We start from the raw sequence: 26,829 nt of genomic DNA on the forward strand, positions 1-26,829 counted from the left end.
CTGAAACCCATGCACCAAGAGCCTGGGCTCTGCAGCAAAAGAGAAGCCACGGCAGTGGGAAGCCCACGCACTGCAGCTAGGCTGTAGCCCCACTAATGGCAACTGGGAAAAGCCGACGAGCAGCAAGGAAGACCCAGCGCGGCCATAAATAAATTCATTAAAAAAAAAGAAAAAGTAAAGGGAACACTTCTCGATATATTAATAAAAGGATATATTTACCATTTCTTACTCCATGCATCTTTGATGATCTATCTGTGTTTGAGTCTGGAACTAAAATCCTAGTGAATTTAATGCTAATTTTGCTTAGGCCCAAAGAAGTTCTTCCCCGGTTAGGTTCTGTGTCACTGTCTCTCTCTCATTTTCATAACAGATGAGATCTTAACTTAATGGGATCATTCTGCTGCTGCTGCTGCTGCTAAGTCGCTTCAGTCGTGTCTGACTCTGTGCAACCCCATGGACGGCAGCCCACCAGGCTCCCCCATCCCTGGGATTCTCCAGGCAAGAACACTGGAGTGGGGTGCCATTTCCTTCTCCAATGCATGAAAGTGAAAAGTGAAAGTGAAGTCGCTCAGTCGTGTCTGACTGTTAGCGACCCCATGGATTGCAGCCCACCAGGCTCCTGCATCCATGGGATTTTCCAGGCAAGAGTACTGGAGTGGGGTTCCATTGCCTTCTCCAAATGGGATCATTCTAGAATTATACAAACTGTGAATTGGCCTTTGCCTCCCACTTTCCAAGATGATGTTTAGTGATACACTGTCTTTGCCTACTCCCAGAGTAATGATTTCCTATAACAGCCTCCTACAGCCCCTAAAGATGCCACTCTATAAAACCAGGGAAGGGGATACCAGTCAGCTGGAAGTGATGGCATGTAGTGGATATTAATTGGCCTCCCCCAAAGTGGAATTGGGACTTCCTGGTGACTCAGATGGTAAACAAAATATGCCCAAAATGCGGTAGACCTGGGTTTGATCCCTGGGTGTGGAAGATCTCCTGGAGAAGGGAATGGCTACCCACTCCAGTACTCTTGCCTGGGAAATCCCACTCCAGTACTCTTGCCTGGGAAATCCCATGGACAGAGGAGCCTGGTGGGCTACAGACCACGGGGTTGCCAAGAGTTGGTCATGACTGAGCAACTAACACACACACACAATGTGGAATCAAACTTACCTGCTCACCCAGGTACTGATTGCCTTGCTCTTTGAGTAGAGAATTTCCTTCTCTGAGGGTATGGCAATCATGGCTTTCAAATTCATTTTGGCTTCCTTGGAACAGAAACCCGATCCTGCTCAAAACATACCTCTAATGTTTTAGCATTTCTTATCCCAAATAACTTAAATATAGTACTCCACAATTAATCCACCTTCAACCTCAGCTGAAACTGAAGTGGGAAGCACTGTAAATATGTCTGTTTACTGAAACATTCTATTCTGCTTTTGCAGCCTGATCTGCTGAGTTTATTTTGGATGTGGTTTAGCTTCTGAGCCTAGGAGAACAACAAGAACAACAACAAACCCAACATCTTCATAAGCTCAGATCTAACCTTGAACTCTGCAGAAAATTAAAGGAATTCACTTTCTGATTTCCCCTCCCAGACCAGGAGATTCCATAAACCTTGCTAGCTTTTTTAGTTTTTCATGTTCTTCTTAGTTAGCAAATTGTCCCTAAATTATTTTTGCTGCAAAATAAACTCGTCTCCTTTTTTCCTCTTATTTTAAACAGCTGCTAAACACTGCTTATCCAGCAGTAATTAGCCTGAACTAATCTTCACAGTCTCCTGAAGGACACTCATTTTCCAGAGATTTGGGTGGGGATATTAGGCCGAGTGCAAGGGCCAGAAGGGAGTGTGGCTTGAAAAAACACCATTTGTCTTTATTGATTCAAAGATAAAGAGAACTATCACTTACCTGTAAGAAAGACATTTAAAAAAATCTTTGCTTTGTATTGAGAGTAGTCTTTAAAAGCTTACTCTACTACTGTGTTGCTTAACAAAAATAAATAAATGAATCAGTGTGGTCCTTTAGAGCTAGATTATCTTGGTCCATCTTGCCTTAGTTTATAGATGAAGGCAACAAGGCAAAGACCAAGGTCAAATGATGAATAGTAAAAGATTTACTCAGGATTGGCCACACTGTGCACACCTCAAGGAAAGTCCTGGGTCTTTCCAGACTTCTGAGAGGTAACCCATAAGCCCTTGGATTATTGTGCCCGGTGGGACTGCCCTCGTGTACCTGGGGACTTTGAGCCACGGCAGATGTGCTATATGCTAACATAGCATCACTAAGCAAACACTTTGATTTATGTTGGAGATCTTGGGCCCTGCAGTTATCTGATTGACCACTGGAGAGGCTGGAGGTCAGCCACATCTATGAGACTGACCCCCAGTAAAGACCCTGGACACCAAGGCTCAAGTGAGCTTCCCTGATGGGCAATGTGTGGACTGCCACATATCATCACTGGGAAAAATAAGTGCTATCCTTGTGACTCCACTGGGAAAGGACAACTAGAAGCTTGTTCCTGGCGTCATATGGACACTGACCTATGATCATGTAGGGACAATTTCACACCAGGGCAGGGGGTGTGTCTGTATTTAGAGACAGGAATGTGAAGAGCTGGATGGATTCACCAGCATGTTATAAATATACGTATACTGTATTTAAGTTACACACATGTATTTGGGTGAAGCTATCATCTATCTGGTGATAAAGATGTGAACTTTGTCAAATGGTTGGAGGTGCTAGTAGAGGGTAATGTTCCCGAGCAGTCATTCAGGTACAAGCATCAGAAAGAACCCTTCGCAGATGAAAGAACACTATCCCAAGTATAGGAGCTGCATTAAAGTATGTATTCTGCCAGTTATCATTTCGTGACACTTCAGCTCCCACTTCCTTGCCCAACCTGTAGGCTGTCTGCCTTTGTCAGCTGTCTGATGGGATGTTACGTGTTGTCAGAAGAGGGCAACAGACAGTCATAGGGAGGAAGGGCCTTGCTTCCTGGCTTCATAGGCAGGTTCCTAGAGCGGGGGCTGCTCCTCCAACATGGGTGACTTCTCCAGCACTGGTTCCTGTGACCCTCCAGCCTCGGGCTTCCACAGCACACGCTACCGCTTCAGTGCCAGACTCCTATAGTATATGTTGGCGTGTGCTCTGCTCCGTCATGTCTGACTCTTTGCAACCCCAGGGACTGTAGACCACCAGGCTCTTCTGTCCATGGAATTTTCCAGGCAAGAATACTGGAGTGGGTAGCCACTCCCTTCTCCAGGGAACCTTCCAGACCCAGGGATCAAGCCCACATCTTTTGTGTCTCCTGGATTGGCAGGCAGATTCTTTACGACTAGCCCCACCTGGGAAGCCCCCTGTGGTATGAAGTGAAATGATAGTTTCTCAGTCATGTTTGACTCCTTGTGACTCCATGGCATGTAGCCTGCCAGGCCCCTCTGTCCATGGGATTCTCCAGGCAAGAATACTGGAGTGGGTAGCCACTCCCTTCTCCAGAGGACTCTTCCTGACCCAGATCCCTGACCCAGATCCCTGACCCAGTGGGTCTCCTAGATTGCAGAAGATTCTTTACTGTTTGAGCTGCCTGGAAAGCCCCCTATGGGATAGGTGGCATCTTCAGCATCTGATTCCTGAAGGATGGGCAGTTTGGCCTCAACAGTATGGGCAGCTTTCTGAGCACCCAGCTTTTGCACCACAATCTTTCTAGTGTCTGGCCCTTGCAGAGTGTGGCAGCCAGCAGCACCGCCCGGAACCCTCACACCCCACAGCAGTTTTGCAGTCAGAGCAGCTCCAGAGAGCCACCTCCTGTGAAGAGCTTTCCCCAGCACCCTGAAGGGTAGACTCACAGCAACTTTCTGCTGGTTTCGAATGCTGAGCCAGAGTCAAGTCCTCCAAAAGCCCCAGCAGGCAGTTTCTCTTCCTTGCTGCTGCTGCTGCTAAGTTGCTTCAGTCGTGTCCAACTCTGTGTGACCCCATAGATGGCAGCCCATCAGGCTCCCCGTCCCTGGGATTCTCCAGGCAAGAACACTGGAGTGGGTTGCCATTTCCTTCTCCAATGCATGAAAGTGAAAAGTGAAAGTGAAGTCGCTCAGTCGTGTCCGACTCTTTGCGATCCCATGGACTGCAGCCTACCAGGCTCCTCCATCCATGTGATTTTTCCAGGCAAGAGTACTGGAGTGTGGTGCCATTGCCTTCTCCATTCTCTTCCTTAGATTTAGTGTATTAACCATGGGGCTAGTGGCTGCTTTTTTGTCTGTTATTTCCTATATTCTTTAGAGCTCTTTGTACTTCTTACTGGGCTTGCCAGGAGGCTCAGTGGTAAAGAATCTGCCTTCCAATGCAGGAGCTGCGGGAGACACGGGTTTGATCCCTGGCTCAGGAAGACCCCTTGGAGGAGGAAATGGCAACTCACTCCAGTATTCTTGCCTAGAGAACCCCACGGACAGTGGAATCTGGTGGGCTACAGTCCATGGGGTTGCAAAGAGTCAGACATAACTGAGCGACTGAGCAGGCACACACATGCAAATACTGCTGACTAGCCCACCCTTGGCACTTCAGTCTTACATTAGGGTTACTATTTTTCTATGTGAAACTCACGTTCCAACTGCTACATGGTTTTGTATCCTGATTAGATCCTGACTAATACCTTCTGGTGTCTAGGAGTTATTGCAAAGTAACTTATATCAGAGGGATTAGGGATTGCATAATTGTTTTTATTTTTTCCTATGAAATAAAGTAGCCATGTAATCTGTAAATTTTGCTTCCCTTGCCAAGCTTGCTATAAAAATGCTCCTCTCAATGATAGGTCAGATTTATTGATGTATTACCACAGAGCTCTATTCAGAAAGCTCCTTCAAATCCATGGCTTTCACTAAGCACAGCACCAAAGCCAAAATGACTTCACTGTACAAGCCTCTTTTGGGAGCATTATATCAGAGAGCATGTAAAGCTTTGGGAAAGTGATCTCATTCAATCTCCTTTCTCCTTTTAATCACCCTCAGCTTACCAAAGTCTAAAAGAACTTTCAATGCCCTTTTCCATCTTCTGCCTCTGCGGGGCTGTCATCCTGGGCCTTTTTGAGCAAAGACAGGGTGAAAAAAAGGTGTCTAAATTCAACCTCTCAAAACATGACAGGGAGATTAGACATTTGAAAAATCTTCAGATTTCCTTGACAACTGTAATAAAGGTTTGAAGAAGAAGAAACAGCAGGAATGATGTGGTCACGTCCCCCAAAGCATCCTAAATATTGGTGAGTTTACAAGACCTCATGCCTTAGAGACTTGTAGTTACATCCCACAGAGGCAGAAACAGACGACCTCTTCTAGACCTTGGGTTATTTGGAAATCTCCTTAAATGGGTTTAAATATTGTTTACTTATAAACTGCTATGTGAATAGACAGCCTGTTTGATCAGATGCTTTAAATGATCTAAAGCCTTTTTGGAAGACTTATTTAATGAGGAAAAATGAATGCCAGGTTTAGGATACATTCCATAATTTACTACTGTGAATGATTTTGAAGTAAATATGTTTATTGTCAGAGATCCCAGGGTGATAGCCAGTTTTCTCTCTTTCAGTGACCTGCCCTGACGCTAGCTTAGGCTGACAGCATGTCTGCATGCTTTATTATTTGGCTGCATGATAATACTCCATGGGCTTCTCAGGAGGCTCAGTGGTAAAGAATCTGCCTACTAATGCAGGAGACACAGGACATGCAGGTTCAGTCCTTGGCTTGGGAAGAGCCCCCGGAGAAGGGAATGGCAACCCACGCCACCATTCTTGCCTATAGAATCCCATGGACAGAGGAGCTTGGCAGTCCATGGGGTCCCAAAGAGTCAGAAACAACTTAGCAGAACGAACAAAAACATGGAATAACAGTGGTATGTTTGTAAACTTCATGCCTTTGAAGTCATCTTCCCATTCATTCATTCTTGTATGCATTCATTCGTGATTCATTTGTTTTTTAAAAATAGATATATTTTTAAATATTTTATATATTTACATAATGGAACCCTGTCATGGTCCACTGTTTTCAAATGTTCTCTTAAGAGGATGTAAAACAAAAAACAAAAAAACAAAAAAACATAACTGAGCTTGAGTTACTAAAAATGGTATTTAAAGAATGACTTGACTTGCAATGACTCGAATGAAACCAGCCTGTGGCTTTGGATATTTCCATTCTGCTCTGGGTTGGTTTTACAGTTTGTACCATGGGGACAACATATATTTTTTTGCTAATTCTTGTAGTGAAACACCTCTCTAAGCTCCTTGTCACACCAAGTATATCATTAGATTTGCGTTTTAAAGTGAATTTTGGATAATGAAACACCAGTGGACTTAAGAGAAGTTTGTGTCTGCTCCAATTTTTCTGTACCCAAGTAAAAAAATATTCCTGAGACTTAATATATCATATATGAGTTCTGCTGGATTTATCTGCTGGCAGTTTTAGATGTCTGAGAATACATGCAAAACCACAAGCAAGCAATGGTCATTTGGCCAACCACTTGAGAATATATTCCTGATTCAGTTTTGCGACTCAAAGAATACGGGATATAAATCTGCTCCTTATTTTCAGAATGAACTCACTGCTTCAGTCCTTCCACACTGTTGGCTTTAATTAGCGTTTCTAATCAATCATCTCTGTGTATTGTTCCACGTCCAGAAGTCCATATTAATAACACGTCTGCTTACTTTATAAGAATTTGGTGAGAAGTTTAATTTCAGGATGTGACTCCATCTGGCCTTGCCAACTGTAGAACTATAGAGGGATGAGTTGGTAGTAAAGGGAACACCATCTGTTTCTGAGAATTTAGTTGATCTCTGGCATGATGAACAGGAACTCAATTGCAAGACTGAAGAGCCAAGATGGAAAACAGAAAAGTGAAGAGTTTGTTGGGACTTCTGTGTTATCAGGAGCACAATTTTCACAAGATGGATCAACATCACAACCAATGAGCAAAAGGTTTACATTATTCAGCGAGTCACTTGGAAGAAATCACATTCCATATATTAATATCTGTCTTTTCTGTCTTCCTCTTTGCTAACAACCAGTTGTTAAAAGGAACTATATACATACATACATACATATATATATATACACACACACACATATATATATATATATTTCTTTAAAGTAATAACCTGTTGATCCATTAGCATTGAATCAATCAGGCGCATACAATGCAACTTGAATCAAACATTTAGCTAGTTAGCTCCATCTATCGTGGTGCTCCGTTAATAATCCCAAAGTCCTAAACCTCACTTTTTACAATCAAGTAGTGTTACACAGAAAGGGATTTCATTTCATAACCAGAACTCCATTCTTATCCTTAGCTAAGGAGCTCAGAGATGCCATGAAATAGAGATGATGCAACCATCACATTTAGTCAAGAGGACTTCTAAGTTCATGTCCTAGTTATGACGACCTAGCTGAATTATGGACTTCCCTGGTAGCTCAACTAGTAAAGAATCTGCCTGCAATGCAGGAGACCTGGGTTCAGTCACTGGGTTGGGAAGATCTCCCGAAGGAGGGCATGGCAACCCACTCCAGTATTCTTGCCTGGAGAATCCCCATGGACAGAGGAGCCTGGCGGGCTGAAGTCCATGGAATCACAGAGTCAGACACTACTGAGCAACTAAGCACAGCACAGCACAGCTGAATTACAGCCATGAACAGAAGCACATTACAAAAATCACTGAGAATGGTTTGGTTACTGGATGAAACTGGAAGCAATTGAAAGCATCAGTGATAAATAAAATCAATTCAAATAAGCTTTTTCTCTCTAACCATCTGACATCATCTTCATGGATAGTGTTTGAAGGTGATGATAAAGGCCTCTTTGAACTCTCTTTTCCTCAGGCCTCTGTGACAGTCTACATTATTCCACTTTTTTTCCCTTTACATTCTCTTCTATCCTCTATTCCTAGGCTTCCTTTTTAACTACTTTGGTGAACTAACTCCCTGTCACCAATTCAGACTTAATCTATATCCTGATTGATGCCTAAATCTATATTTTTGGTCCTGACTTTTCACCAGAACCACCACTTCATAACTTCACATTCTATAAGACATTTTCACTGAAATATCATATACTCACTTCAAAGTAAATTTATGACAGACTTAATCATCTTCCCTTCTAAACCAGGCCCTTTAGCAAGATTTACATGGTACCAACACACTTTGAGTCAACAGGACTCTTTATCAAGAATTCTTACCCATTTTGCCACCAAGGCCTTCTTTCAAGCCAACTGGAGTTCTCCCCCCCTTCCCCCACTGGAAGATTTGCTTAGGTAATAGTTCTTCCATTCTTATTAAGCAAAGGCATTTCGGCCATCGTTCTAAGTAAACAAACTCTTGTTATAGTGATTTCTAGCCATAAGCAGAGATACTTGATGTTTATTTGGTCTGTGCCACCAGCAAAGCATATATGGAATATATAGACCAAGTGGGGAGAAATTGAGCACTTTGTTATTGTTTGAAGGCAACTTGACTATTTAAAAAAATAAAATAAAACCTAACAAGTTTAACACTGATATATCACAGATAGGCCCTGTATTTTCACACCCTAACTTCTTCCCAAAAACTTGCACCCAAAGAAAGAGCCACAAACTTGTATTCATAATTATCCATCCATAAATTGCAAAGGCTTCCTGGTGCTGACAGATGGAGAAATATGTACTCTGGGTGGCCTCTCTGAAGTTTGGCAGTAGATGAGCGTGATCTCATGCAACAAAGAGAGAACATTCTCCAGTTCTCTTGGCAGAAGGTGACGGTGAGTGTGAAAGGAGATTAAGCTTCTAAGCAATATCTTCTTCTAAAAACCTTCTTTCAGTATTTCATAAAGAAATAGCTCTCCTAATTGAAACCTGCTGTGAACAGAAAGCATATATAGCTGTCAAGGGAGGATATTCTGGATTGTGGGTGTTTGACACAAGCTGTGAAATATACGGACTTGAGTAAAAATGAATAGAAACTAATTAATCCTTTCTTAAACTAAGCCAAACAAAAGCTCTGACATAATGTTTACAGATACCACTCAGTCATTCACTTTTACTGCCTTCTTCTCTTAATAATCTAGCACCGAGATTCTTGCCAAATGTGGATATTTTGCTTCCAATGATCTGCTCAGAAACAGTTATTTTTAATGGAATCTGCATCATCAAGGGCATGGTTGACATCCTATATAATTCCTTAATTTAATTCGAAGGAAACACTGACATCAACCTTGGACCAGTACCCAAAGTAGAGCGTGTTCAAATTAATAAAGAGCTTTAACCCACTCTCCAACTTCGTCTTCACTGAATTTTATCATATTGAAACCAAAATCCCAACAATAACAAATAGGGTTAAATTCATGGTTCAATTCACATTCCAAAGGCTTCCCAGGTTATTCAGTGGTAAAGATTCTGCCTGCCAATGCAGGAGACACGGGTTCAATCCCTGGGTCAGGAAGATCCCCTGGAGGAGGAAATGGCAACCCACTCCAGTATTCTCGCTGGGATAACCCCATGGACAGAGGAGCCTGGAATCTCCTCAGTCCATGGGGTCGCAAAGAGTTGTGCACAGCTGAAGTGACTTAGCACAGCACACAGCACATTCCAATTCAAATGGAACAGTGGCTGTGTGGGGAACCCTGTGGAGGAGGATTCTGAGCTCTGGTCAGTGGAAATGAAGAGTGTGCTTAGCAATGTCTGCCATGGAGAGGAAATAGTAGAGACAAACTGAGGATGAAGTTCTGGAACCTATGGATATTTAAGGAGAAAAGAAATCTCAGGTGAGTCATGGTATCTTTTCCAAACACCTGAAGGACAGCATACAAACAAGAAACTCAATTCATTCTGAAGCACTGAATTAGTACCGATACATGAAGTCTTAGACTTCAGCTAACAAAGAAATCTTACATAATTTAAAAAGCCTAGAATGAAACATACTCTCTTGAGAGGCAGAGTTATTGTCAAGACTTTGGAATACTCAAGCAGGGATATGTGTATCTTAAAAACAATCCCAGCAGGTATGAGAAGTTAGAATCAATAATTTTTAGGAAATTTACCACAGGCCATCAAACCTCAAGCAATAAAAAAAAAATCACCTTCAAGAGCAGGGTTACTTGTACTGAGCTAAAAATAAAAAACATCTAACAATTTCAGGTAAATATGTTTAGTTCTTCCACTGAAATTTCATTCCAATTTGAGGCAATGTCTACACTCTGTCATAGTATTTTAAAAGATTTTTTTTTAATTAAAAAAAAAAAAAACATTGAAACTGGACATCTTTTAAAATCTCAGAATTCAAGATCCTGGTACTTCCCTCATGGTCCAGTGGTTAAGACTTCACCTTCCAATACAGGGGTTGTGGATTCAATCTCTGGTCAAGGAGCTAAGACGCCACATGCCTCAAAGCCAAAAACAACAACAACAACAACAAGAAAACAGAATATAAAACAAAAGCAATATTGTAACAAATTCAATAAAGACTTTTAAAATGGTCCACATTAAAAAAAAATCTTTTAAAAAAGATTCTAATGTGTAAATGTGGATATACCTGAATTAACAGTCCTTGCCAACATGTAACTTATCAAAGGCCTTGGTAGCGTAGATTTGAAACCAATTGGTTGCCCTGGAAGGTTAACTATATGATCAGTTAATGTCCCATCAGCAATCAGGGTCTTTGCCACAGAGTGAAGGAGATGGGGAGAAAATCACACAAGACAGAGATGAAAGCTGTGTAGTCAGAAGAAAAAAGCCTTCTTGATTATGCTGTGGACTTTCTGAAGTCTTTAATTCTCCCTCTAGCCCATCTTCAAACTGGCATGTGGGACGTACTGTAGATGGATGGTGATGCTCATCAGGAGAAGCACACACATATATCTTGTGGGTTGATTTTTTTATTTGCCAGCTCAAGAGGAGCAGGGAGATTTATTTGGAAGGATGGTAATGAAGGTGGGAAGGCACTAGTTAGACTGCAGTTTCTGTTCCCAATATGTTATTCTCACTTTTTTTCCTCTTCTTGGTGCTGAGTTGGTCTCTTTATTTCTGCTTATTTTTCTTTAAAGGGAGGATATTCTGGTATAATAAGCCAGTGACTTGAGAGAGAATGGCAGGAGAGATGTGGGACCGTAGAATTCCCATGTGTAATTTTTGTCGAGATACTTCAAGTGTTTTAATTGCATTCTACATTTTTATTCTACACACATGTACTTACACATAATTATGGACTGTTTGAAATGATTGTTTTCTTTATTCCCAAAATGAGATTTCATGTTCCTTTTCTTGCTGTCTTGCTTTTGCCCTGCCTTATAAAATGAAGTCACTCGCTGCAATGAAAAAACAAAACAAAAACACAACACTTTCTTCCTTCATAACAGCGGCACAAGGAAATATGCCAGGCTGGTTTTGCTGAACCTTAAAATGTACAGCAAAAGAGATCACCATCACCACCTTGATCTGCACCAAAGAGTGGAACTGTTCACTAAAAGGAAAGAGAAGATTGATAAATGCTCTCAGTTCCAGGATGCTGTTTCCTGCGAAAGAAACAAAGGCATGGTCTCTGGAGGACTGTTAGCAACCACCACCAGGGGTGCCATTCCAAAATAACAGCTAAGAGCCTGAGCTGATGACTTGTACTAGGCCTGAGTCCAATCCCAATTTTGCTATTTTCCATATGACATTTGTTTAGTTACCTGTTCTGGCTTAATTTCATCTGAATATGGGGATAACAAATCCTACCCTTATGGCTTTGGAAATATTAATTAGAAAAATTTGAACATTTAACTACGCCATGCAAATGATGCTTATTGAACATCACTGATTTTCAATGTAAATACTGAGTCAAATAGCCAGATACATAAGTACATCAAAACATATCTTGAATACCTGAAATCAACTGTAGCTGGTTGAAATTTAGTAAAATAAATTTTTGATTATATAGGTGATTGTTGTTTACTTTCTCATTTACCCTTAAGGTTTACATTTCTCTGTCAAGCCTTGTCTCTTATTTTTCTTATTTTTGCAGTTGAATATTTTTGAATGTAAAATGCTCTATTTCTTATGTGTGTCTGTAGCTTGAGTAATGAAAGCTAAAGTGAAAATACAGTTACATATGGGTTTTCACTTTACAAGATTACCCTGAACATTTTGTACATGTATGAAATTTAAGTCTTAATAATGGGGCACAAGAAGTCCCATGTCAAAAGACAGGTATGTAGCAATTTTTCTTTGAACTTGTGAATGCGCCTACCTCTGAAAATAACTCTACATTCTTTATTGTGGTTAGGTGTCCAGGGCTAGTCCAAAAAATCCAATCCAACACACATCCCAATTTCTCCAAAACGGGAACAAAATTTTAGAAACAAAGGACCAAGTTTCATAGTTGTTTCTATGAGGAAAAAAAAAAAAAAAGATTGGAGACTCAAAGTTGTGTAACAGAAATAGAAATAGATCTTCCAGCTGCCCTACTCCCATTTTCATTCTAAGCTACTGGTGGTGACTTCTGAGCCTTTCGCAGGGTGATAGCAGGAGAAGATTTAAGATGGGAAGTCAGTTAGAGGGAGAGGAGAAAGATAGGGATGACAGGAAAATATGGGCACGGAAAGCAGTAGCTGTGTGTCCTTGTTTCAAGATGTCACCCTTTTTTCTTTTCAGTTATCCTCAGGGAGTAGTCTGGCAATAAAAATAATAATAACAACGATCATTTATTGAGACACTTGCTGAATTAGAGGCATAGTCTTAAGCGATTTTAACACTTAATCAGTCCTCTTAATAACCCCGAGAAGAAAGTATTATTCTTCTAGTTCTTATAGATGAGAAAACTGAGGTCTAGAGAGGTTAGGAAATGATGCCAAGATCATGCAGAGCCCAGTGACAGAGCCAACCGGCAACAGCCATTGCTGCTGCTGCTGAGTCGCTTCAGTAGCGTCCGACTCTGGGCGACCCCATAGACAGCAGCCCACCAGGCTCCCCCGTCCCTGGGATTCTCCAGGCAAGAATGCTGGAGTGGATTGCCATTTCCTTCTCCAATGCATGAAAGTGAAGAGAGAAAGTGAAGTTGCCCAGTCGTGTCCGACTCTTAGCGACCCCATGGACTGCAGCCTACCAGGCTCCTCCGTCCATGGGATTTTCTAGGCAAGAATACTGGAGTGGGGTGCCATTGCCTTCTCCGGCAACAGCCATTAGAGTTGCCCAAACTGCCAACAAAGGGAAGAACCTGGGTCTGGTTGCACTTTGTACAATTTTCACAGTGTTTTGACAACTGAAATCTTTGTCAACACCTAAAGTAGAGAATTTTACTGGAAATATGTCCAGCTCCTCTTGTATTGGGTCTGCCTTCTCACAGGTGGGGCAGGGGAGTAGCTGCCATCTTCAGAGAGAATGGTACTCTCCAGGGTTTTGGTTTGTCTGCCTCCCACCCCCTTCCACTCTTATAGGGGTTCCCTTGTACGGAACAAGTTATTTTTCTCTTGATGCTTTAAAGATTCTCTGTTTTTAACGTCTGATTATAGATGTGTCTTGCTGTGGATCTCTTTGGGCTCATCTTATTTGAACTCCCTGGGCTTCCTGGATCTTCTTCCAGAAAGGTCATGGGAGTTTTCAGCCATTATTCACTCAAATAAGTTTTCTGCCTCTGTCTGTCTCTCTTCTCCTTCTGAGACCCCTATAATGTGAAAGTTGTTCCACTTCATGTTGTCCCTTGGGTTATCTTCACTTTAAAAATTATTTTTCTCTTTTTTCTACTTTGTCTGTTTGTTTAGTTCCATTGCACTGACTTCCAAGTCACTCATTCTTTTTCTGCTTCCTCTGGGCTGCTGTTGAATTCCTCTGCTGCTGCTGCTAAGTCGCTTCAGTCGTGTCCGACTCTGTGCGACCCATAGACAGCAGCCCACCAGGCTCCCCCGTCCCTGGGATTCTCCAGGCAAGAACACTGGAGTGGGTTGCCATTTCTTTCTCCAATGCATGAAAGTGAAAAGTGAGAGTGAAGTCGCTCAGTCATGTCCGACTCTTAGCGACCCCATGGACTGCAGCCCACCAGGCTCCTCCGTCCATGGGATTTTCCAGGCAAGAGTACTGGAGTGGGGTGCCATTGCCTTCTCCGTTGAATTCCTCTAGCATTTTTCAATTCAGCTATTATATTTAGTTTTGTGACTTTCATTTGATATTTATTATCCTTTCTATCCCTTTGTTGAAGTTCCCTCCAAGTTCATTCACTCTTTCCCTGAGATTGGTTAGCATTTTTACGACCAGAATTTTGGGCTCTTTATCTTTACCCTCCATTTCATTAAGGCTTTTCCCCCTCCTAGGTTTTATCTTGCTCGTTTGTTTTTCATTGCATATATTCAGTGCTTATGAAACATGTAGTGACTCAAGATGCTCTTTAAAAAAAGATTTACTTTGGCTTCTGGACAATGGTTAATGGAAGTGCCAATTGCCTTAATCTACTGTGTGGTAAAGTTGAAGACAGGTTTCCATCTTTGGGATGATGTTACAGACTGAATGTGACTTCTATCCCCTCCAATTCATATGTTGAAGCCCTATCCTTAATGTGAATGCATTTAAAGAAAGAAACTTCAAGCAGGTAATTAAGTTTAAGTGAGGTCTTAAAGATGCAGCCCTAAACCAATAAGAACTGGTGTTCTTATTAGAAGAGGAAGAGATTTGGTGTGTGCATGTGCAGCCAGGAAGGGCCATGCAAGGATACAGCAAGAGAGCAGTCTGCAAGCCAGGAAGAGATGCCTACCAGAAATAAACCATGCTGACACTTTTATCTTGAACTTCCTGCCTCCAGTACTGTGAGAAGTTAAATTTCTGTTGTTGAAGCCACGCAGTCTCTGCTATTCTGTTATGGCTACCTGAGCAAACTAATACAGATGATGATGTATATTTTGTCTGCTCTAACACTTGGATAGAACTTCATCCCATTCTGAATGCTCTCAAGGTAGCCTTTGAACATCCACAGTGCTATTGATGTGTTAATGGTCAATATTCACACAAAGTTAATTTTGGTGAGTAAGATGGGTGATGAAGTTATCACCAGTTTTAATCAAACACTAGGTCTTGCTAATTTCCTTGAGTAGCTCATATAGGGAATGTAGGAAAGAAAGTATATATAAGTTGATGAATTGATAGTTAAGTAGTTTTTCAGAAGAAACAGACTGCTTCCCCCAGTTATATTCTCTAATAAGATCCATATCTCATTCTTTTTTCTCTTCAATGTGAAGTCATATTTCGTTCATGTGGATACCTCTATAGTTATCAGAAATGTATGTATGGAGTAGGCAGGGGTGTGGGATGATGAAAAATGAATATTTTACATAGATTGGCTACAGAACACTTGAATCATTCAAGAGTTTCGGTATCAGTGAGACAGATAAAATTGGCATTGTGAATCATGAAATACTTTGCAGGAATTCTTTTTCTTGGGTGTAGTGTTATAACACGAGAGAGAGAGAGAGAGAGAGAGAGAGAGAGAGAGAAGGATAGGGAGGAAGGTAGATCACTACATGAGAAACTTGCAGACTGGAGCAGGCAATTCACAATTTTCTATTACCCACAATTTTGCTTTTGAATTTCCAGGACAAGGTAACTTTGGAGCACTAAGGCTATGCAATAGCTCATAATCTAATGCTGAAAGTTATTTTAAAAGAATGGATTTCCTGAATATTGTGAGTACAAGTAGCACAATTATAATAAGATTCCAGTCTCCTAAGATTATTAGAAAAGAACAGGAATTATTGATTCCATTACAATAAAGTAATAAATCCTATAAAAAAGAAAAAAAAATAATCAGGGTAGAGTGAAACTAGGCTTAGTAAAGTTAGAAACCATCACAACAAGAGGCCAAGTTATATACTCCCCACTTACCAATAACATCCTGTTTTTTTCTTCCATCAGTCGCTTCTAGAGTAAATGAAATTTGATAGCTGAATCATCCATTTGTCATCTGATACAAATTCAATGCAGGCTTCCCAGGTGGTGCTAGTGGTAAAGACCCCCCCTGCCAGGGCAGGGGACATTAGAGACGTGACCCTGGGTTGGGAAGCTCCCCTGGAGGAGGGCATGGCAACCCTCTCCAGTATTCTTGCCTGGAGAATCCCATGGACAGAGGAGCCTGACAGGCTACAGTCAATGGGGCCGCGAAGAGTCAGACACGATGAGGCAACTTAGCATACATGCACGCACAGACTCAATGCCTGAAGTTTCAGAGGACTCTGATCTGTTCTGAATCAAGCTACTTCGACTCGACTTCTTACACTTCACAGCATAAAATAATTCATAACACCCAATAACATATTTTTCTATCCTACTTCTATCCTCCTATCCCCTCCTTGCAATAAATGTCTTATTTTTTAAAGTTTGTTATTATTACTTATTTGAGTTTTCTACAAACCTGCACTAATTATAATTCCTAACATATTGACCAAATGTGGCTCTAAATGAATGGTAACTGTCTTTTAAAAGAAAAGGGTTGACAATGCTTTTTATTTAAAATGAATCTTTTTGCAGATGTTGCTGTTGTTTGGTTGCTAAGTCATGTCTGACTCTTTGCAGCCCTATGGACTGCAGCACACCAGGCTTCCCTGTCCTTCATTATCTCCCAGAGTTTGTTCAGATGCGTGTCCATTGAGTCACTGATGCTACCTAACCATCTCATCCTCTGCCACTTCCTTCTCCTTTTGCCTTCAATCTCTCCCAGCATCAAGGTTTTTTCCAATGAGTCAGTTCTTCACATCAGGTGGCCAAAGTACTGGAGCTTCAGCTTCAGCATCAGTCCTTCCAATGAATATTCAGGACTGATTTCCTTTAGGATGGACTGGTTTGCTCTTCTTGCAGCCCAAGGGACTCTCAAGAGTCTTTTCCAGCACAATTTGAAAGCATCAGTTCTTTGGCATTCAGCCTTCTTTACATCCAACTCTCACATCCATACACGACTACTGGAAAAACCATAGCTTTGACTATATGGACCTTTGTTGGCAAACTGATGTCTTTGCTTCTTAATCCTCTTCTTATAAAACTTCACAAATTATAAGCTCTTATACAATACCTCATAAAACCAAACAGTTTAAAAAATTCTAGCTTAGACTATCATAATGAGAAGGGCAACGCTACAGACTGAATCATAAGACTTGTCATGTAACTTTGAAGTAGGCAATGTTCAAACTTTTCTAATTCTAGCAACTCTCTTACAAGTTCATGCTAAGGTCAGAATTAACAAATATTGGCCCAGGATCTACAAAATACCTAGCAGATTGTTAATTGTTATTAAAGAGTCAACGGGCTAGGAGGAATACTCTAAAATTTCATAATCTAATAAGTCAGATACTTGTTTTTCAGTCAGAACTCACTTACTAAGTGAAGACAATGAGCTGGATAGACGCTCACAAGCAGATGCTCTCTGTTCAGCAAAGAGCTGCAAATGTCTTTTGTATCTGAGGGTGTCTACATATCTGCTCCATGCTCACTGGTCTATGTCTATGTGTCTCAAGTTCAACGTCCCAGGAGGGTTCTAACTGGTCTGACAAATCGCTGTTTCCCTCAGAGCACAGCCTTCATACCAAACTACTTTAAACCACTCATTCTTCAAACCATTTATCACTCACTCTTCATGCTAGCTGCCCTTTTTCTTGGGCTCCCAAACACTGGCTCACCACTTGTGACTAGGGTAATGGAGTCAGGCCATTTCAGTGGAATCATTTATGGTACTTTTGGTCACCAGGGGTTATGGTTGTGACAGACATTCTCAGAGGTAAAAGACCCACTACTATATATATATGTATTTTTTTTTCCTCGCTGGAGTGAATTCATGAGTAGTCAGCTGTAAAATATTACATTTATTGAATCATAATAATTATGGTTTAAGTGTATTTTCTGTAGGATCCTCATTTGTATTTTCCTTTTAGACTTGGAGAGTTTTCAGAGATGGTTCCATTTAAGGGGAGGGGAGAGAGCAGAGAGAGAGACAGGAGAGAGAGAGAGAGAGAGAGAATGGGAAACACTTCAGAGGCTGAGAGATTTGAGTCAAGGTTATTCAGGTGCCATCAAAGTAGAATCCAGGATTCCATGCAGTGGGGTCTTCTATTCAACACACTTCACACCACAATCTCATTTTTACATTTTGTCTTGTTGTCTAAAATCAAAACAGCAAAATCGAAAGAAGAAAAATAACAGGAGTTCGCAAATTCTCTATTTAAATACTCCTCACTTAGAGGTAAGCTCAGTTAAGGGTCTGAGCTGAACTGGTCTGACTCGCTTCTAACCCTGCTAGAATCACCCTTTTCTCTGATCTCTGTCTACACCTCTGTAGGTCCTGGTCAACAGTATGGATGGGGTGTGCCATTAGTCTCAGGGAGCATTCAGCCAGCCTGCCTCAGTCATAAAGGAACTACAGCAGAATGTCTTCCTAGAAGTAAGTGGTTTGTTATATCATCTTTAGTCAAAGGGTAAAAACACGACAGATATTTTGATTTTTGTTTTTTCTTTATCGCCAGTCCACTGTGACTAAACTGAAAAGGCTTATGAGTTCACATGGTGCCAACCTGAATGACCAGGTGGAATAACTTTTCTTGCGGAAACAAAAAGTTAACCCCAACAGGCACATGGTAGCATCGATACCTGATTCTTACTCTCCCTTCATGTATCATCCTTTTTCCTTACACAGCTGCTGAGACCTTATTTCCTTTGGAAAAAAAAATGGGATTTCATCCTTTTCCCAATTCAGGTACTAACTAAACTTCTTCTTCTTAGTGATGAGTCAAGCCCACGCCAAATTCTTATGAAAAGAGGAACCAAGTACACTGTTTTTCACACATAACAAATAATTCCATTAAAATCATCTCATATGGCCTCACAATTGCACTTTTTAGCAGAATGATAGCCTGGGCCAAAGGCCATCACAAAAAAAAAAAAAAGACATGAGAAAAGTGAAAAGCTCATCATGCCAGAAAACTCACACTGATGTTGGATTAACCAATGAGTTCATCTTATGGTGCTAATTTTTCTCCATTCTAACCCTTAAAGAGACGCTTCCACCTGGAAAGATGAATGGAGCTTAAAAGACGGTGGAGTGAGCTGATGGGATACAGAACCTTCTGACTTAGACAAAGGTGCCTTTTGGAAACTATCAAAGTTTCCAAAAGTAAGTGGTTACACAGAAAAATTAAAGAAATTAAATGGAATCATCCTAATCAGGGAGTAGATTTTAAAATATACGTGTAATATATGTGTGTTTAAAATCTAACTCGCTCTGAGCAATTTCAGAGGCTGAAGTCTTACTGCATTAATCATAATGGTTAGGTGTAGGCTCTGCTTATCCTAAACTCAGAGATGCTAAAAGGAAGGGAGATTAATCTGATAAAGGCAACAGTACTTCTAATCGGACTGATGGGAAAGTGTAATATGGGTGCATGAGATGAGACAATGTTGGGTGAATTATAGAGAAGTGGTGAACTACCTTGAAGCTGAAGCAATCAAATAGATAGCTCTCAAAATTACCAAGGCATCTTTATTCAATACTTCGGGACAAGTATTCCCAACTCAGCCTTCTTTACAAAGAGCAGAAGCACTTTGCTGTATTTGGTGAAATGAAATCTTAATAGAAGAGCATCGGCTAAAGCTGCTACCCATCACTTACCAAAATTAAATGCTAAATATTAATTTCCTTTCTAAGAGGAGGAGATGACATTTTGATATTATTTTCAATTTACAAAATAGTTAAAAATCCCAGAGAAGAGTGAATGAACAGTTTTTAAAAATGTCTCTCACATATTTGTGCATTGTGCACTCTTTTTTTTAATTAAAAGGAATGTGAAACATTTGTTGCTCATCTTTGTCTTATAAATAATTTAGCAAGCCATTATTTTGTCTTCAGAAAAAAAAAGATTATTGTCTCTAAATTATTATGATTGAGTAGAATAAAGTCAAGATATCTTTGTAATTGGTAGGGAAGAGCAAGTAGTTCCTTCTGGAGTGTTTTGTTTTACAATTTGCTCCTGTCTGACTAGATAAAAATTTCAAAAAATGAGACCAGAAAGAAATATCCCCCTAAAAGCTACCCCTAATCTCACTCTCAAGAGATAACTACCATTAACAGTTTTGCCTTACACAAATGCATACACACATATGTAATATATAAATAAGCACATGCAAATATGTTATATATATATACCCATTATTTATGTGTGTGTGTGTACACATACATGCATGCACATATATACATATTTAATGAAATCAGACTACACACTTATCTTTGAATCCAGCTTTCTTTTCTTAAAAATATATTGTAGGCATTTTTTCAAATTAATAGGGAAAGATCTATGTTAACATATTTAACATTGTCATAGTATTACATTTTATGTGTCTATCATTTAACTTAACATACTAGTAAATGCTTCCCTGGTGGCTCAGATGGTAAAGAATTTGCCTGTAATGCAGGAGACCTGGGTTCGGTCCCTGGGTTGGGAAGATCCCCTGGAGAAGGGAAAGGCTACCCACTCCAGTATTCTGGCCTGGAGAATTCTATGGACAGAGGAGCCTGGTAGGCTACAGTCCATGGGGTCACAAAGAGTCAGACATGACTGAGCAACTTCACTCACATACTAGTGAATATTTAAGTTGTTTTCAACCTTGCCACAAGAACAGGATACATCTTTGATTTAAAACCTGAAGTCATACAAATATGAAAATTTTTATTTAGGCTACTTCATGCTGTGAAACATGAATACCAGATAAATACTCTAATGGGTAATGATACTTTATAAACCTTGAAACTGTAATCCCACTTGGCATTATATGTATGTTTTTCTATTAGCTCAGAATATTTCATATTTCTCCTTGTGTATTCCTTTGGAAGAGTCAGAGTGGTTATTGCTCTCTGCATTTAACTATTGACTTCCAGTTGAAGCATCCAGTTATAAATGGGAGAGAGGCAACAGTAACTAAATCTGAGGAACATAGTTGCTTGTATCTATTTTGTGTTCTTTCCAACAGCCTTCCCCAGCTGTTCTTTGTGTGGGAGGACCCTGGGGAATTAACTAGCCTGATTCCACATTCCTGTCTCTTTGCCTTCAACTGTAGTGCTCCATTCTGTCTTCATCCAATATCTCCTTTAACTTTGGCTGAAAATGTCAGAATATCTCTGATCAGGCTTCCTTTGATTGTAACCACTTCTCTACTCTAAAACGCCTTAGTAATTAAATGCAGTATTCATTGAGAGTTTATTTTGTGATCTTGAATTTTATGTGTCAATCTCTGTTCTCTAGTCTGCAAACTTTGCTCATCAGAGACCCAAGATGCTATATACTTGAAATTCCCTAAAGGTACCTCTCAATTTAAATAACACATATTGAATATAGAATTTTAAACAATACTGTACCATACAGTAATGAGAAATATTTTAGGTTGTGGATACCATCAATACTTTCTCGTTATAATATGTAAAACTATTTATCTACTGTTTTAATTAATTTAAGGAGGAAGGTACTTCAGGTGTTAGTTCTACTTTGAGTTTATTTTGAAGAGATTTGAAATATAAAATCCATGATTTTCAAATGTTGAAAACCATTAGACTAGCATGAAAGAAATATATGGAGCTGTATTTCATAAATTATAGTAGTGTGGTGTTTTAAATGCTTCATACTTTAGTCAGTCTCATTTGATTTTTTATATTATTTACTATAGTAGTTTTTGAAGTACCTTTTAGCAAAAATGCATACCTTTATACAATTTGTCCAGCTTTTGAATACATTTTTCCATACTTTGAGAAGAGATCAAATGATGGCAATACAGTTTGGAAATCCTAGGAGGAAAAAAATCAACAATTACCAAATAGGTCTTAACTGATTTACAGTATCTTGTTATAATTTATATTATATTAAATTGCTAGATAGATATCATCTAACTACACAGCAAACCTTCCATCACATCCTCAAAAAAAATAGCAGTTAATTTTTATTAGTTGAAAGCCAGATACCTGAAGCTTTCTTAAGCATATAGTTTTGTTTTAAGTTTTTAGGACTGCATGGATCACAACAAACTGTGGAAAATTCTTAACAAGATGGGAATACCAGACCACCTTACCTGTCTCCTGAGACCTGTGTGCAGGTCAAGAAGCAACAGGTAGAACTGAACACTGAACAACTGAATGGTTCAAAACTGGGAAAGAAGTATGACAAGGCAGTATACTCTCACCCTATTTAACTTATATGCAGGGTACATCAGATGAAATGCCGGGCTGGAAGTATCACAAGCTGGAATCAAGATTGCCAGGAGAAATATCAACAACCTCAGATATGCAGATGATACCATTACAATGGTCAGAAGCAAAGAGGAACTAAAGGGTCTCTTGATGAAGGTGAAAGAGGAGAGTGAAAAAGCTGGCTTAAAACTCAACAGTCATAAAACTAAGATCATGGCATCCAGTGCCATCATCTCATGGTAAACAGAAGGAGAAAAAGTGGGAACAGGGACAGATTTTATTTTCTTGGGCTCCAAAATCACTGTAGATGGTGACTGCAGCCATGAAATTAAAAGATGCTAGCTCCTTGGAAGGAAAGCTATGACAAGCCTAGAGAGTGCATTAAAAAGCAGAGGTATCACTTTGCCAATAGTAGTCTTGTACAGATGTGAGGAAAAAAAGTGAAAATGTCAGTCTCTCAGTTGTGTCTGACTCTGTGACCCCATGGGCTGTAGCCTTCCAGGCTTCTCTGTCCATGGAATTCTCCAGGCAAGAATACTGGAGTGGGTAGCCATTCCCTACTCCAGAGGATCTTTCCAACCCAAGGATCAAACCCAGCCTTCTGCATTGCAGGCAGATTCTTTACTGTCTGAGCCGCCAGGGAAGCCCATGGATGTGAGAGCTGGACCATAAAGAAGACTGAAGACTGAAGAATTGATGCTTTCTAATTGTGGTGCTACAGAAGACTCTTGAGAGTCCCGTGGACAGCAAGGAGATTAAACCAGTCAATCCTAAAGGAAATCAACCCTGAATATTCATTGGAAGGACTGATGCTGAAGCTGAAGCTCCAAAACTTTGGCTAGCTGATGCAAAGAGCTGACTTACTAGAAAAGATCCTAATGCTGGGAAAGATTGAGGGCAGGAGGAGAAGGGAGTGACAGAGGACGAGACGGTTGGACAGCATTACAGACTCAATGGACATAAGTTTGAGTATACTCTGGGAGATAGTGAAGGACAGGGAAGCCTGGCATGCTGCAGTCCATCGGGTCACAAAGAGCTGGACATGATTTAGTGACTAAACAACAACAGCCAAATAACAACGTTGTGATATTTTCACAAGCACAGCAAAGTGACTCAGCCATATATATACGTGTATCCATTCTCCACCAAATTTCCCTCCCATTCAGGCTGCCACATAACACTGAGCAGAGTCCCCTGTACAGTAGGACCTTGTCCATTATCCATTTTAATATGGCAGTATGTACATATCCATACCAAACTTCCTAACTATCCCTTATGGTAACCATAAGTTCATTCTCTAAGCCTGTGAGTCAAATACATAGTTTTTAAGAGTTGTCGATGACAACCTGGAGAAGTTCTGAGCAACACAATGGCGTGGACCCTTGTCTGCATAGAGCTCACAGGCTACATGTTTTACCTTGACCTTGACAATGGTGGATTTAGCTCCTCTGGTGACACAATTTTTCTTCTGCATTTCCCCTCAATGAACTGTCTCTAGCAAAACCTTCGTTTACTGAACATGTTACTTCTCAGTCTTTATACTTAGAGATGCCTCCACCTCAACGGCTTTATCTCTGTATCCTCATGGTTCATTCCTCCCTTTCATCACATGCTTGTTCAAAGACACCTTTCATGACTACCTGCACATAAAAATACCCCTGAAACTCTCTATTATTTTGAATGATTCTATTTTCTTCATAGCTATTACTACTCTTTAATATTGTATGTTTATTTTGTGTCCTGCATGAGATTATAAGCTTCATACGGGTAAGTGCCCTGTTTTGCGCAAAAGAGTATTTGCTGACTGAATGAATGAAAAGGGAAGGGTGTTACATCCAAATACTTAAAACAGAGGGACACTTGCGGTAAGTATCACAGAACTGATTCACACAAATGCTGAAGTGCAGAAGGAAGAGAGGACAAATCATTTTTTGTTGAGTAACCAAAGAAGCAGCGTTTGACTGAGAACAGAAACGAATGCTTTTCAGGTATGTTAAACTGGCAATCATTAGAGAGGTAAAACACTAAATCGACAGTGGATTTTGTAAGTAAGTGGTCAGACCATATAAAAGCTATGTTTCTCCTTTGCAAAGGATGTTTATCCTCAATGGAAATGATTTGGGATAATTTTATTCAAGAAAATCTCAGAAGGAAGGACCTCTGCCCAGGGTCGACCTCTTTAGAGGGTTCCTGCATTATAAACACACAGAAAATAAATGTATTGGAGAATATGCAGGAACCTTTGTCACTACTGATCTGGCTCTCTCCTCTGGTACAATAGAGCCCCAACTCTTAAGTATCGACTTCTATGAATAACGCTATTCAGGCCCCAGGGAAAAGCCCCACATCTGTTGCTTTGTGTTTATGGAACAAAGCATCTAAGCCCAAGTGACATGAAGGACAAGAGGTTGTAACAGACACTGCTTTAGAGTATGAAAAAAATCTGCGTGACAAAAATGCTTAAGTAAAAGACAAATTTATTAGTTTGAGCAAAATCCTTCCTTTTGGACAGCATGAACGCAACAGAACTTTATATAATGAAGTATTATATTCTTGGGGTGCTGAAATCCATACTCTGGCTTTCTTTCTATTTGATACTGTGATTCTAGGGGCACTCAGTAATCGACGTAGCATTTGCAAGAGTTGCGCATGACATAGAGGGTGTATTTTGAGATAGTAAGTAATTCATATTACTTTTAAACTTGAATGTCTGAAGGTAAGCATATGTGTGAAGCATTACTGTGATTTTTTTACTGTTGGCAATGATGAATCCTGAAGACGAGGATAATGAACAGCTTGTTTTATAAATATTTATGTGCAACAATAATCTAGGTTTCAAGACAGTAAATGAAAAGGTTAGTTTTGTGCAAATGATCTTAGTTGAAACTTTTGATAATTTTAGCTATGTTTTAATATATATTTTTATAACTGTATTTATATATTTAGTTTTGGCTGTGCTGGGTCTTCCTTGCTGCACAGGCTTTTCTCTGGTTTCAGAGAGTAGGGGCTGCCCTTGAGTTGCGGTGACTGGGCTTCTCATTGCAGTGGCTTCTCTTGTTGTGGAGCGCAGGCCCTAGGGCGTGTGGGCTTCCGTAGCTGTAGCATATGGGCTCAGCAGCTGCAGTCCCAGGGCTCTAGAGCTCAGGCTCAATAGTTGTGGTTCACAGGCTTAGCTGCACTGCGGCATGTGGGATCTTCCAGGACCAGGGATCAAACCCACGTTGCCTTCATTGGCAGGTGGATTCTTTATCACTGAGCCACCAGGGAAGCCACAACTGTTTTTTATTTTATTATAGTAAACAATTTTTGTTATTAAAGTTTTTATTTCTATTTTTTTCTCTTTTAAAAAAATGAAATATAATTGATTTATAATGCTCTATCGGTTTTAGGTGTACAGCATAGTGATTCAGTATTTATACAGATTATATTCCATTAAAAGTTATTATAAGACACTGACTATAATTCCCTGTGCTATGCAATATATCCTGTTGCTTATCTGTTTGATAATAGTATTTAGTATCTCTTAGTTCTATACCCCTAATTTTCCCCTCTCTCCTTCCCACTCCCCTTTGGCAACCAGTAGCTGTTTTCTACATCTGTAAGTCTGCTTTTGTTTTGCATATACTTTTTTTGTATTGCTTTTAGTTTATGCATATAAATGATACCACATAGTGTTTGTCTTTTACTGTCTGATATCCATTAGAAATTTATTTCTACATGAGATGAGCAACATTAGAGAATAAATAAATGAAGGGAAAGATCTTAACTAATCTTACAAATAACAGCCTTGTTCAAAATAACAACAACAAAATTAATCATGATTATAGCTTATGGATAAGATAAACAAATGACAACAATATTATAAGGACTGGGAGGAAGGAGCTGGGAATAATCTGTTAAAAGGTAGTTGTACTGTCCCTGAAATAATATAGTGTTATTTGAACGTAGACTTGGATTAGTCATAAATGTATATTCCAAACTCTAGAGTAACCACTAAAAAAATTTTTTTAAAGAAGTAGAATTGATGTGCTAAGAGGAGAAAAAAATGAAATCATACAAATACTAAATTAAAACTAGCAAAGCTAGAACGAGTGGAAGGCAAAACCAAAACAAAAAACCAACAAAGAACAAGGTAATGAATGGAAAACAGATATAAATATGTAGATAATAATCCAATTATATTATATCACTTTAAGTGTGATTTTAAATATACTAATAAATAGTATATTTAAATAAACTAATAAAAAGCAGAGACTGTGGATACAAAAACAAGACCCAACTATACAGTGGGTACATGAAACCTGTGTGCTGTGCTTAGTCACTCAGTCATGTCCGACTCTTTGTGACCCTTTGGACTGCAGCCCACCAGGCTCTTCTGTCCATGGGATTTTCAGGCAAGAATACTGGAGTGGGTTGCCATTTCCATCTGAGCCATCAGGGAAGCCCATACCTACTTTAAGTTAAAAAAAAAATGATTAAAAGTGAAGGGATGGAGAAAGATATACCATCTAACATTAATTAAAAGAAAGTTGAAGTAGACACATTAATTTCAGACAAAACAGACTTCACGACAAGAATTATCTGGAATAAAGACAGGCATTACATGATAAAGGGGTCAGTTCTGTAAGAAGACATAACTGTCCTTAATGTGT

At 39.9% G+C, this 26,829-nt stretch overlaps 1 protein-coding gene across 1 annotated transcript in view; it reads right to left on the bottom strand.

Annotated features, from left to right (window-relative positions):
• Positions 1–6,101: 6,101 nt before the first annotated feature.
• The window catches only part of SPATA17 (spermatogenesis associated 17), a 246,627-nt gene continuing 225,899 nt past the window's right edge, over positions 6,102–26,829 (bottom strand). The window contains exons 10-11 of the mRNA XM_040263268.1: positions 21,696–21,778; positions 6,102–6,848 (exon numbers count right to left, since the gene is read on the bottom strand). Coding sequence (XP_040119202.1) covers positions 21,698–21,778 — 81 coding nt within the window. The 3' untranslated portion in view covers positions 6,102–6,848; positions 21,696–21,697. The remainder of the gene's footprint in view (positions 6,849–21,695; positions 21,779–26,829) is intronic.

The sequence above is a fragment of the Oryx dammah genome, unplaced genomic scaffold (assembly GCF_014754425.2).
Source record: "Oryx dammah isolate SB20612 unplaced genomic scaffold, SCBI_Odam_1.1 HiC_scaffold_21, whole genome shotgun sequence".
Lineage (NCBI taxonomy): Eukaryota > Metazoa > Chordata > Mammalia > Artiodactyla > Bovidae > Oryx > Oryx dammah.